The sequence below is a fragment of the Bos grunniens genome, chromosome 1 (genome assembly GCF_055505025.1).
Source record: "Bos grunniens cultivar Pamir isolate PY7600 chromosome 1, Bosgru_T2T1.0, whole genome shotgun sequence".
NCBI classification, from domain to species: domain Eukaryota; kingdom Metazoa; phylum Chordata; class Mammalia; order Artiodactyla; family Bovidae; genus Bos; species Bos grunniens.
The window spans coordinates 75,090,787-75,103,617 of NC_141165.1; the positions used below are offsets into that span (position 1 = coordinate 75,090,787).

The following is a 12,831-nucleotide window of genomic DNA, read 5'->3' on the forward strand; positions in this document are numbered from 1 at the left end:
CATTGATTAGCTCTAGTAGTTTTCTGATCCTAAAAGACTAAAGGCAGCTAAAGGCATCTTTAGGATTTTCTATGCATAGTATCATACCATCTGTAAGCAGTGACAGTTTTACTTCTTCTTTTTCAATTTGAATTTCTTTTTATTTCCTTTTCTTCTCTGATTGCCATGGCTAAGACTTCAAAGACTGTGTTGAATAATAGTGACCAGAGTAGACACCCTTTTCTTGTTCCTGATCTTAGAGGAAATGGTTTCAGTTTTTCACCATTGAGAATATTGTTTGCTTGTCATGAAAAGAAAAAAGTGTTGGTTGCTCGGTCATGTCCAACTCTTTGCAACCTTGTGTCCGACTCTTTGCAACCCCATGGACTATAGCCCTCCAGTCTCCTTTGTCCATGGAATTCTTCAGGTAAGAATACTGGAATGGGTAGCTATTCCCTTCTCCAGGCGATCTTCCTGACCCAGGGATCAAACCCCAGTCTCCTACATTGCAGGCAGATTCTTTACCATCTGGGCCACCAGGGAAGCTCATGGACTTGTCATATATGGTCTTTATCTTGTTGAGATAAGTTCCCTCTATGCCCACTTTATGGAGAGATTTTTTTTTTCTTTTTATCGTAAATGGGTTTTGAATTTTGTCAAAAGCTTTTCTGCATCTGTTGAGATGAACATACAGTTTTTATTCTTCAGTTTGTTAACATAGTGTATCATGTGGATTGATTTATGGATGCTAGAGAATCCTTGCCTCTCTGGAATAAATCCCACTTAATCATGGTATGATCCTTTAATGCATTGTTGGTTTCAGTTTACTAGTATTTTCTTGAGTGTTTTTGTGGCTATATTCATCAGTGATATTGGCTTGTAAATTTTTTTTGGTAGTGCCTTCGTCTGGTTTTGGTATCAGAGTGATAGTGGCCTAATAATATGAACTTGGCAGTGTTCCTTCCTCCACAATATTTTGGAAGAGTTTCAGAAGGATAGGTGTTAACTCTTCTCTAAAAGAGCAAGAGAGTTCCAGAAAAACATCTACTTCTGATTAATTGCCTATGCCAAAGACTTTGACTGTGTGGATCACAACAAACTGTGGAAAATTCTTCAAGAGATGGGAATACCAGACCACCTGACCTGCCTCCTGAGAAATCTGTATGCAGATCAAGAAGCAACAGTTAGAACTGGACATGGAACAACAGACTGGTTCCAAATAGGAAAAGCAGTATGTCAAGGCTGTATATTATCACCCTGCTTATGTAACTTATATGCAGAGTACATCATGCGAAATGTCGGACTGGATAAAGCACAAGCTGGAATCAAGATTGCTGGGAGAAATATCAATAACCTCAGATATGCAGATGACACCACCCTTATGGCAGAAAGTGAAGAAGAACTAAAGAGCCTCTTGATGAAAGTGGAAGAGGAGCATGAAAAAGTTGGCTTAAAACTCAATATTCAGAAAACGAAGATCATGGCATCTGGTCCCATCACTTCATGGCAAATAGAAGGGAAACAATGGAAGCAGTGAGAGACTTTATTTTCTTGGGCTCCAAAATCACTGCATTTGGTGATTGCAGTCATAAAATTAAAAGACGCTTTCTCCTTGGAAGAAAAGCAATGACCAACCTAGACAGCATATTAAAACAGAGACGTTACTTTGCCAACAAAGGTCTATCTAGTCAAAACTATGGTTTTTCCAATAGTCATATATGGATGTGAGAGTTGGACTATAAAGAAAGCTGAATGCTGAAGAATTGATGCTTTTGAACTGTGGTGTTGGAGAAGACTTTTGAGAGTCCCTTGGACTGCAAGGAGATCCAGCCAGTCCATCCTAAAGGAAGTAGTCCTGAATATTCATTGGAAGCACTGATGCTGAAGCTGAAATTCCAATCCTTTGGCCACTTGATGCGAAGAACTGACTCATTGGAAAAGACCCTGATGCTGGGAAAGATTGAAGGTGGGAGGAGAAGGGGACGACAGAGGATGAGATGGTTGGATGGCATCACTGACTCGATGGACATGACTTTGAGTAAGGTCCTGATGCTAGTGATGGACACGGAAGCCTGGTGTGCTGCAGTCCATGGGGTCGCAAAGAGTCAGACATGACTAAGCAACTGAACTGAAATGCTTGATAGAATTCACCTGTGGAGCAGTCAGTACCTGGACTTCAGTTTGTTGGAAGTTTTTAAATTGTAATTTTGGTTTTGGTACTTGTGGTTAGTCTGTTCATATTATCTCTTTCTTTCTCTTTCAGTCTTAAAAGGTTATATCTTTCTAAGAATTTGTCCGTTCCTTCTAGGTTGTCCATTTTATTTGTATATAGTTGTTTGTAGTAGTCTGTTATGGCTCTTTGTATATTATTGGTGTCGGTTTTAACTTGTTTTTCATTCTGCTGTTAACTCCTTCTTCTGTATTTTAAATTCTTCTTGTATTCTTCAGCTTTGATAATCCTCTTTTCTATTTTCTTTTTGTTTCAGTTATCACTGTGTTCATCTTATTTTCCCATGTTCAGATAGCATTTTATTAGTAATGCTTTGAACTCTTTTCAGGTAAATTATTTATCACTTTTTGTTTCCCATCCCCTTAATGAATTTTTCTCTTTCATCTGAAACACATTCCTCTTTTTTATATCTTGTTTGACGTTCTCTGTTTTTCTCTGTGAGATTATGTGAAACAGTTCCCAGTCTTGAAGGCATGTCCATATGTGGGAGCATCCCTATGAAGTCTGCTTGTCCCCAGTGGCATCGGTGGAAGAGCTAAATTTAAAGTGAGCGTAGGCTGCGTCCTTCCCTGTTCTGTGCTATCAGGCTCTGTATTGCTGGCTTGCAGGGCTAGAGTCACTGCCGTGTCAGGGGTGATGCCAAGGCCTGAGGGTCTGGAGCAGGGTTTCTTCCCAGTGTGATGGTGATATTCGCCATAGTTTGGGGTATGGCTGGGACCTGAGGGCTTGGGACTGCACTTCTAAGATTGTTCCACCTTTTTTTTTTTTTTTAATTAGCAATTGTTATTTACTTACGGCTGTGCTCAGTCTTCATTGCTATGTGTGAGCTTTCTCGAGTTGCAGTGAGCAGGAGCTACTCTTGTGGCTGTTCTTCCTTGTGGTACATGAGCTTCTCATTGCAGTGGCTTCTCTTCTTATAGAGCACGAGCTCTAGGTCCCCAGGTTTTAGTAGGTGTAGCACACAGGATCAGAAGTTGCTGCTCATGGGCTGAAGAGCACAGGATTAGTTAGCTGTGGCACACTGGCTTAGTTGATTTGCAGCATGTGGGATCTTTCCAGACCAAGGATTCAATCTGTGTCCCCTGCATTGGCTGATGGATTCTTAACCACTGGACTACTAGGGAAATCCAATTTGTGCCCCTTTTTTTCCTGGTGTGCACACATTGGGTAGAGGCAGGGTCAGGGCCAGAGTGGCTGAAGCCACACTAATAAGCTGGATCCATTTTTACCTCTGTGCAGTTGCATCAGCCATGGCAGTCTCCTCCCTAGTTAGAGGCAGGCTGAGGGCCTGGGCTGGTTCCGGTCTTTCCCGATGCTTGCACTTAATTGTGTGCAGGCAGTGACAGACACTGACGCGGCTGGAGGAAGGGTCAAAGTCCAGGCAGCTGCTGCTCCCTCCCAGGTACAGGCATGCACGCTAATCCCTGCAGTGGCTCTCCGCTCTGGCTAGATGCAGGGCCATGGCATGAGGTGGCTCCACTCCCTCCATGGCCACTTGGGCTCATTGGAAATGAAATTTCTAAAAGGAAATTTTTTGAAATGACTTTTAAAAGATTGATTATTGCTGGTATGTGCTGTTAATTTTTGTGCATTGTTTTCCAATCTTGTATTTTTTTTCATTCCCTCACCAGATGTCTGGGAACTCTGGGATATTACCGAGCAGCAGCAGTGAAAATATGCATTCTCTCCTTATTTCTGATTTAAAAAGTTGGAGAAGGAAATGGCAACCCACTCCAGTGTTCTTGCCTGGAAAAGTCCATGGGCAGAGAAGCCTGGCGGGCTGCAGTCCATGGGGTTTCATGACTGAGCATGTGTGCATGAGGATGGAGGGAGATGGGTTGGTAGCAATAAACTGGTAGAACTAAAAAAGATAAATAATAAAAGGGGATGTGTCTAACATTTTATTTTAAATATGGTGTTTATTTTAGGATTCTAATAGATGATTTTTATTAAACTAAGAAAGTTCAGTTACCAGTTTGGGTTACAGTGTTTTGTATTGTTTTTATTTTTGTCAGAAACGGGTGCTGCATCGTATTACTTGTTCTGCATTTATTAAGATGATTACATCTTCCCTCTTTGATCTCTTCACCTGTTAATATGTTATTTGTGCCTTTCTTTTTTCTGACTCCTGAGAAAGTTTAAAGACTAACGTAGGATTTTTTTAAATCTCACTGTTGTTTCTTTTTATGACATTCTTTTCTGTATTTATTTTCTTTTTTCTTGGCTCAGCTGATATTTCTTTTTTAACTTATTAGAAACTCCTGGTTTATTAATTTTTATTAAGATCCCACAAGCTAATTTATAGTGTTTTCATTGTCTTTTTGTTCTAAATATTTTATGAATAATTACACTTAGCAATTTCTGGTGTATATTATTACTATTTATGTGTACATGTTACTTTTTGTTCAGTGGGTATACATAATTCAGGTGCTTAACAACTTTTTAAATAAGTGAAAAGAGAATGAATGACTTTGGTTCACTTGTAGTCCCAAATAGGCCACTCTAAGACTAGAAAGACAAATATTTGCATGTTATGCTGTAGAGCATCAGTAATATACTGTTTAGCATATGAATTCATTATTTATTATCATGGAACTTTTTCATCCTTAATAGGATATTTTGACTCCACAAACAAGATTTTTCAACAAAAACTTTATCTTTTTTTCTTTGCTAGATTACCCAGAAGTATCAACTTTGTGAAGTCACTGCTTATCTATTAGAAAAGAAAGGAGATATTCATGGTGCCTTCTTAATAATGCTAAAGGTAACATGTTACTCTGTTTGCTTTGTCATATTTCTGTCTAGCCCTCTATCCATTTATCAATTTATTTTTTTTTCTTGAGATAAAATTGACGTAAAACATTGTGTAAGTTTTCATCAGTCAGTTTCTTATGTTTCAGAGTAAGTTGCAGACAGCAGTACATTTTATCCCTAGATATTTTTATCATGCATGTCTTTAACTTGAGTCAATCTATCTTTGTATTTTTTTAAGGTAAAATTTACATCCAACAAAATCCTCCAGTTTTGAATGTACCATTTAATGAATCATAACAATGCATGCACTTGTTTAACTCCAGTGCCTAACAAGATAAGAGAACATTACCTTCAGCCCAGAAAGTTCCTTCACAGTCAGTTCCCAATTCTGTCCCCTCAGAGAGAACAATTTGAATTTTTTTCTCTGTGGATTAGTTTTGCCTTTTTTGTTCATTCATACTAATGGAATCATCCCATAGATACTCTTGTATAATTCTTCTTCCATTTGGCATAATGCTTTTAAGATTTATCTCTGTTATTACATGTATCAGTTCCTATTATTGTTGAGTAGCATCTAATTGTATGACTGTATCACAGTTTATCCATTCTCCTGTTGATTGACACCTGAGCTATCTCTAGTGTTTTGTTATTATGAGTAAAGTTGCTATGACTGCTTCTGTGCAAAAATGTTTTCCTTTCCCTGGGGTCAATACCGGGGAATGGAATTGGTGCCTCACAAGATAGGTAGAGGTTTAGTTTTATAAGAAATTAGCAGACCACTCCAGTGTTCTTGCCTGGAGAATCCCAGGGACGGGGGAGCCTGGTGGGCTTCTGTCTATGGGGTTGCACAGAGTCGGGCATGACTGAAGCGACTTAGCAGCAGCAGCAGCAGACCTCTTTGCACAATGGCTGTAGCATTTTATGTTCCACCAATAATGTATGAGAGTTCTGATTGCTCTACATTCCGACAGCAGTTGGTGTTATATCAGTTCTGTAAAAAATTTCTTTTAATTGTTATAAAATTTACCGTTTCAGTGGCATTAAGTATATTCACATTGGTATGTAGCCTCACCACATCCATCTCTTTTTCAGCTTCCCAAACTTATTAGACCAGTTATTCTTCCCTGCCTGCTAGCCCCTGGCAACCACCATTCTACTTCAGACTCTGGGAATTTGATCACTAGGTACCTCACATAACAGGAATCAAATAGTATTTGTCTTTTTGTGTCTAGCTTATTACAGTTAGCATAATGTCTTCAAGATTTATTCATATTGTAGCACATGTCAGAATTTCATTCATCTTTTAAGGCTTAATAATATTCCATTATATATACTACATTTTGTTTTTCCATTCATTCAACAGTGGACACTTGGGTTGCTTCCACATTTTGATTGTTGTGAATAATGCTGCTATAAACATGGGTATACTAATATCTTCTTGAGTCCTTGCTTTCAGTGGGATTGCTGAATATACACCAGAACTGGGATTGCTGAATCAAATGGCAGTTCTATTTTTAATTTTTAAAGAACTGCCATACCATTTTTCTATAGCCACTATTACCATTTTACATTCTCACCAGCAGTGCACCGAAGTTTCAATTTCTCTTCACCAACACTTGTTATTTTTTATTTTCTTGGTAATAGCCATCCTGATGTGTATGATTATATATCCATTTTTTAAACATTGTCATCTAGCTAGGAATAGATTAGGGATAAGGGGACGACAGAGGATGAGATGGCTGGATGGCATCACTGACTCTGTGGACGTGAGTCTGAGTGAACTCCGGGAATTGGTGATGGACAGGGAGGCCTGGCGTGCTGTGATTCATGGGGTCACAAAGAGTCGGACACGACTGAGCGACTGATCTGATCTGATTTATATTTTAAAAAATAGTTCACATTAGCTTCTAGTTTTTTTCTAGCCATATAATTATGAAACAGGCAAGGAACAGTATTCCACAGAGAATTTGTATAGGCTCTTAACCCCTTTTAATCTCTAGGTTACTCTCTCATCTCTTATTTTCCTTGCAGTTTATTTGTTGATAATACCATGAACCCAATTTTAAAGGATAAGTAAATGTATTCTTGGCATAGATGGGAAATGGAGAAGTGAGAGATCTTTTCAGGGAATAAGATGATCATTTGCAAAATACAGAGGAATACGAACTGCTAGGAGATGAGCCAGTAGCTTTACTAGGGCTCAGCTATCAGTGTATAAATAGGCGGGTCAGGCTGGAAACAAAGACTTGATCCAGATTTGGAAAGATTTTGTAGGACATGCTAAAGAATTAGGGCTGATTGTCTTTTCACCCAGGATGAACTGAAGGTTTTTAAACAAGAAACTGATGTGATGTTGTTTCATAAAGACTGCTCTGTTGACTGTAGGAGGATCTGTGGGATGCAGAGGAGGAGGAAGCAGAGAGCACTTGCGAGGCTATTGCAGCAGTGAATCAGGAGGGCTTGAGTGGGTGTGATGGTTCTGGTGAAGTGAAAAGAGAAGGTGGATTTAAGAACTTATTGATCATTTGAATATGGTATGGGGTGAATGAGAGGGAGCAGTTAACAATGATTCTGATTTTTAGCTTACCATTAGCCTATAAAAGACCTCAAGGAAAGCAAATTTGGGGTAGAAGGGATGCATTAAGGTCAACTTCAGTCTATATTAAAAAGCCTTTGGAATATCAGTTAAGAGTGTCTGAGGATCTAGAATTCAATGGAGTAGTGGATGCTACAACTGCGTATCTAGAAGATGTCACACCCAAGGCTGTGCCCTATGCTGTCATGATAGACTTGTCATGTCCTTTTTTATTTGCACCCATCCCTTTTTTTCATAATTGAGTGTGAATTTTATTCCCTTCCAAAGCATGGATTAACCCTAATCCCCATTACTGTGCCTAAAGAGTGTCAATGATGACCGTGTGGTGGTACAACAGAAGCAAAAGTGGGGCAGAATAAGTGATATTTGATATATTGGGTCACTTCCAGTACTACTAGCTATGCTTTCTGTATACACAGATGTTCTCCTCTGAATGACAGAGATCATTCTTAAAAACCTTGTTTCTTGGATTTTACCTTTAAAATATGTTAATTCAGGTGTTGGTGGATTAGAAATATAAAATGTTCCTTTTACCTCCTAGAGACTACAAAGCAAACTTCAAGAGATAATACGTCAAGATAAAAGTAAGTTCTTGAGTGTAATTTGCAATTTCTTTTTCTGTGGACCCCATGTTTTAAAATGTATTAAGTAAAAAACTACATTTATTAAGTAATAACTACATTGATCTGTATATTACTGTTTATCATTGATCCAAATTTTGACTTGTTTTCAAGGCTCATAATAGGAAGTAATATAAACCATTGTGCTTTTGTGATGCTAATTGTCAGTACTAGATGTCATTTCATTATACAGAAAATGAGATATATTCTTCACTGGTATTAATTAATTTTTGGCTATACTTTTGTTCTTATGTTTTGGTTATTATAAATGAGATACATAACTAACATTTTAAAAATTACTGTAATGTGCTGAACAACAACAAAGCAGAGCTTCGAATTAGTAAGTAATAGCCAGTGTTTCTGTTTTGAACTTACATGATTTTAGCAGAAAGCAGTAAAACTTGAAGTTTAGTATGTTGAATGACTTTGTCACAGATAGATATGTAATTTTTATTATATTCCTTGATACTAAAAAATTATTTGTTTTGTAAAAGTGTGGTAAAGTAAGTGCCACATAAAATTCACTGTTTTAGCCAGTTTTAAGTGTACAGTTCATTGGCAATAAGTACATTCACACTGTTGTACAGTCATCACCAGCATCCATCTCTAGAACCTTTTCACCTTGCCAAATTGAAATTCCGTGCCCATCAGTTACTCCTTATTCCCTCCTCCCCACTCAGCCCCTGGTAACCACCATTCTGCTTTCTGACTTGATGAATTTGATTACTCTGGGTTAGGTATCTCATATAAGTAGAATCAAGTAGTAATTGTCCTTTTGTGTCTAGCTTATTACACTTAGCATAATGTCTTCAAGATTTGTCTATGTTGTAGCACATGCAGACTTTCACTCATTTCTAAGGCTGAATAATGCTCTTGTTTTATGTATGTGCTGCTTTTGTTTTCCCATTCATCTATCAACGGGCGCTTGGATTGCCTCTCCCTTTTGACTGTTGTGATCAGTGCTGCTGTGAACATGAGTATACAGACATCTCTTTGAGCCCTTGCTTTCCCTTATTCTGGATATATATTGCTGGATATATGGATTGCTAAGCTAAATGGTGGTTCTGTTTTTAATTTTTTGAGGAAACACCATGCCATTTTCCATAATGGCAATATCATTTTACACTCTCACCAGCAATGCACAAGAGTTTCAAGTTCTCCACATATTAACTAACGTTTGTTATTTTCTGTTTTCTTGGTAGTAGCCACCCTATTGGGTATGAGATAGCATCTCTCTTGTGGTTTTGATTTGCATTTGTGTAATGATTGGTGATGTTGAGCATTTTTTTCTTGTACTTAATTGCCCATTTTCTATATCTTCTCTGGCGAAATGTCTGTCCAGATCTTTTGCTCACTTTTGAATTGGATTATTCATTTTCCTATTCCTTAACATTTTCAAAACAGTCCTCCCAGAGTTCAGAGAATCACTGGATAGGTGGTCTTTAGATTGTTTTAGCTTTTTAACTCACTAACACATTTCTTGAATTCCTTGGCCCACACAGTCCTCTAAACACCTTTACCCTAATTCCCCATAGAGTATTCGGTCTTAGAACTTCCACAAACAGTTGACTTGTCTTTATGTAGTTCAACTAAGCATTTAGTTGCGGTTTTTGTGCTGTCAGTAAGTGTTCAATTTGACTGCTAGATTGGTTGCATTTATAGTATTTTTCTTTTTCAATTTTCTGTTATGAAAATAATTTTTGCAGATACTACATGAAAGATTATGGGAAAAATAAGAATGTTTCCCTAAATCACTACAGTGATTTGCAGGTGATATGTCTAGGGAAGCCAGTTCTTTGAATTCCAATGAGGATAAATTTCTCAGTAATAGTCTCATAACTACCATCTACTGTCAGATTCAATTTTGACGGTGTGCATTGGTGGTGTAGTAGTAAGCATAGCTGCCTTCCAGTTTTGACGGTGTGCTTAAGAATTTTGGAGGATTTGGTAATTGCACAACAGTGAGCTAGTTCCTGTGGGTTACACACAGATGGCTAAAACATCGTCCTCATCCAAAGAGCTAACTTGCTTGAAGGAAACAGATATGTTAAAAAAAAGCACTTCCAAAGCAGGTAGAGTCAAATACTGTAGTAGAGATGCAGTGAGAGTGACAAAGGCTTGTGCACAATTGGGGAACTATCTGTAACTGCGTTTCTTTTGTGGAAGATGCAACCTTGGAAGTAATCATGACTGGAATAATGAGTAGGAATTTGACAGACAGAAGCAAGGAAAGGCGCTTCTGGGTTGAAGAGAACATGAACATGAAAGTGCCTGACCAGTGACCTTGGGAAATAATCTGGTGGGACGATGCCCCAGGACGGTCACGGTGCTTACTTAGGAGCAGAGGTTTATTGATGCTCTATTGGTAAAAGTTAGTTTTTGATGTATGAGACTCATGTTTGGACTTGTGCTTAAGAGAACTACTGTTGTTTAGCCACTCAGTCATGTCTGATTCTTCAGCAACCTCCTCTGGGATTTCCCAGGCAAGAATACTGGAGTGGGTTGCCATTTCTTTGTCCGAGGGCTCTTCCTGACCTCCAGTCAAACCCATGTCTCCTGCATTGGCAGGCGAATTCTTTACCACTGAGCCACCAGGGAAACTGTAAGAGAACTGTAGTGGCAATATAAAAGGGAATGAGGAAGCCGAGATTTGGAAGTCAAAAATTAAGCTATAGTGCAAACAAGGTGATGAAAGGCTCCATCAGGTAAAAGCCGTGGATATATGAGAGCACGGATATGGAATTAACAAAATAAACTATTTATTTGAATGTATAGATGAAAGCATTAAAGATGATGAAGATTTATAAACTGGTTGACTTAAAGGTCATGGTTCTGTTAGTTTGGAAATGTAAGGGGTTGGAGCATATTTGAAGTGAGAGAACTGGGCTAGGTTTTGCACATACGAAAGTTCAAAGAGATTGCAGGATGCCCATGTAGAAATGGGTGACTGGAGCCTGGTGAGAATTCAGCCTGCAGATTATGAAAGGAACAAGGGCTGGCGGTGTATATTTGAAGGTTATCAGCAAGGACATAAGAGGTAAAACCAGAAGAGTAGCTGAAGTTATTGAAAAAGAAATGAAGAGAAAAGTGCCTGAAATAGTATCTTGAAGAAACATGTACATTAAAGAAATAGAGGGAGACCTGTAAAAGATATTTCTACTAACAAATCCACAAACAAATAATTGGGGATTTTTCCATAGCTAAAGTACATTACAGTGCTAAGTATTAATATCATGTGCTTTCTATGTCCTAGGAATGTCAAACATTTACATAGAAAGCTGTTGCAAATGATTATCTGCTTTTTAATCTACTAAACCTCAGTATCAGGTCTTACATATGATTATATCATTTAAACCTAAAAATATGCAGAGAAAAAAATGTTTCATTTTTTACAGAAGCTTTGAGATTATCAGTATTATACCCTTGAGTGATGTTAACAATTTTTCTGACTCTAGATACCAAAGAGGATCCCTCATTGAAGGATGTTGAAGAGACCATGGTAGAGACGATTGCCCTCTGCCAGAGAAATTCACATAATTTGAACCAACAACAGAGAGAGGTAGGAGAATGACTACAAAGCCTTTTAAAAGTCTGTTCTAGTCTGAAACTAGAAATTAATTCTATTTCCACTGCCCTCTCAGCTACCTGAATTCTATGCAACTGGATTTTAATCACCATTCAGTGTTCCCAGGAGTATGTGACTCCTAAAGTTATTATGGGAAGGGCCTGTCTGCTTTGTTCTCACAAAAAGCTTTATATTCTTAGATTTGACTGTGCTGCAGAACTTAGGTGTGTGAATACTAGATGTCCTTGTTCTCTTTGGACAGAGATTTTGTGTATTCTGTGTAGTGGTACTATGGATGTGTCATCCATTTATCATCTCTTTTATTCCCTGGGGATAAAGTGAGTATGAAGAACTGGAGGAAAAGCCTCAAGGGATACAGAGAAAGCTGGAAAAGGTCAAAAAGGCTAGCATACAGTACTTCTCAACCTTGGCTGCACATAAGTCACCTGGGGACCTTTGAAAACTCCCAGACTGTACCACGATCAATTAAATTTAAGTCTCTGGGGCTGGACCCCCATCATCAGTGTGGTTCTGTTTGTTTGTTTTTCTGTTAGGAGGAGAAGGAAAGACTGGCTTTATTACTTTGCCAGGCACAGGGGGACACTTAAAGTTATAAATTTTGAACACCCTTTAGAATATATATTGTGTATAACAAACTCATATACATAATGGATGTGGGTTTTTTATTAAAAAACTTTGAGTGAAATGATGCATACCCATTATTTTTATAATCCATCAATACAAAAAGTTATACAGAAGGACATTTTTTAAAAAGTATCCTGTATCTATCATATCACTCAGAAATAACCATCATTATCATTTGGTGAATATCACTGTAGATATTTTTTTCATCTGCCTAGGTTTATATAATTTTAGAAAAATTGAATCAAAAATGCTTTCTTTAAAAATGCAGTATTTAATCTCATTTAGGAAGCCTGGGTAAAACTGAGGAATTTCTAAATTTCAAATAAATAGTTCTTTACTATACTATCTATTAATAAATCTGTCTGAAGTTTAAAAAATCTGAATAACTATAATAGATTGGAATTATCATTTATAATCATATTTCAGTTTTTATAGTATCTAT

At 37.8% G+C, this 12,831-nt stretch overlaps 1 protein-coding gene across 10 annotated transcripts in view; it reads left to right on the plus strand.

Moving 5' to 3' along the window:
* The window catches only part of VPS8 (VPS8 subunit of CORVET complex), a 302,600-nt gene that overhangs the window by 189,382 nt on the left and 100,387 nt on the right, over positions 1–12,831 (plus strand). For all 10 annotated transcript variants that reach the window (XM_086397371.1, XM_086397382.1, XM_086397390.1 and 7 more), the window contains 3 exons: positions 4,884–4,973; positions 8,101–8,143; positions 11,635–11,738. In XM_086397371.1, coding sequence (XP_086253497.1) covers positions 4,884–4,973; positions 8,101–8,143; positions 11,635–11,738 — 237 coding nt within the window. The remainder of the gene's footprint in view (positions 1–4,883; positions 4,974–8,100; positions 8,144–11,634; positions 11,739–12,831) is intronic.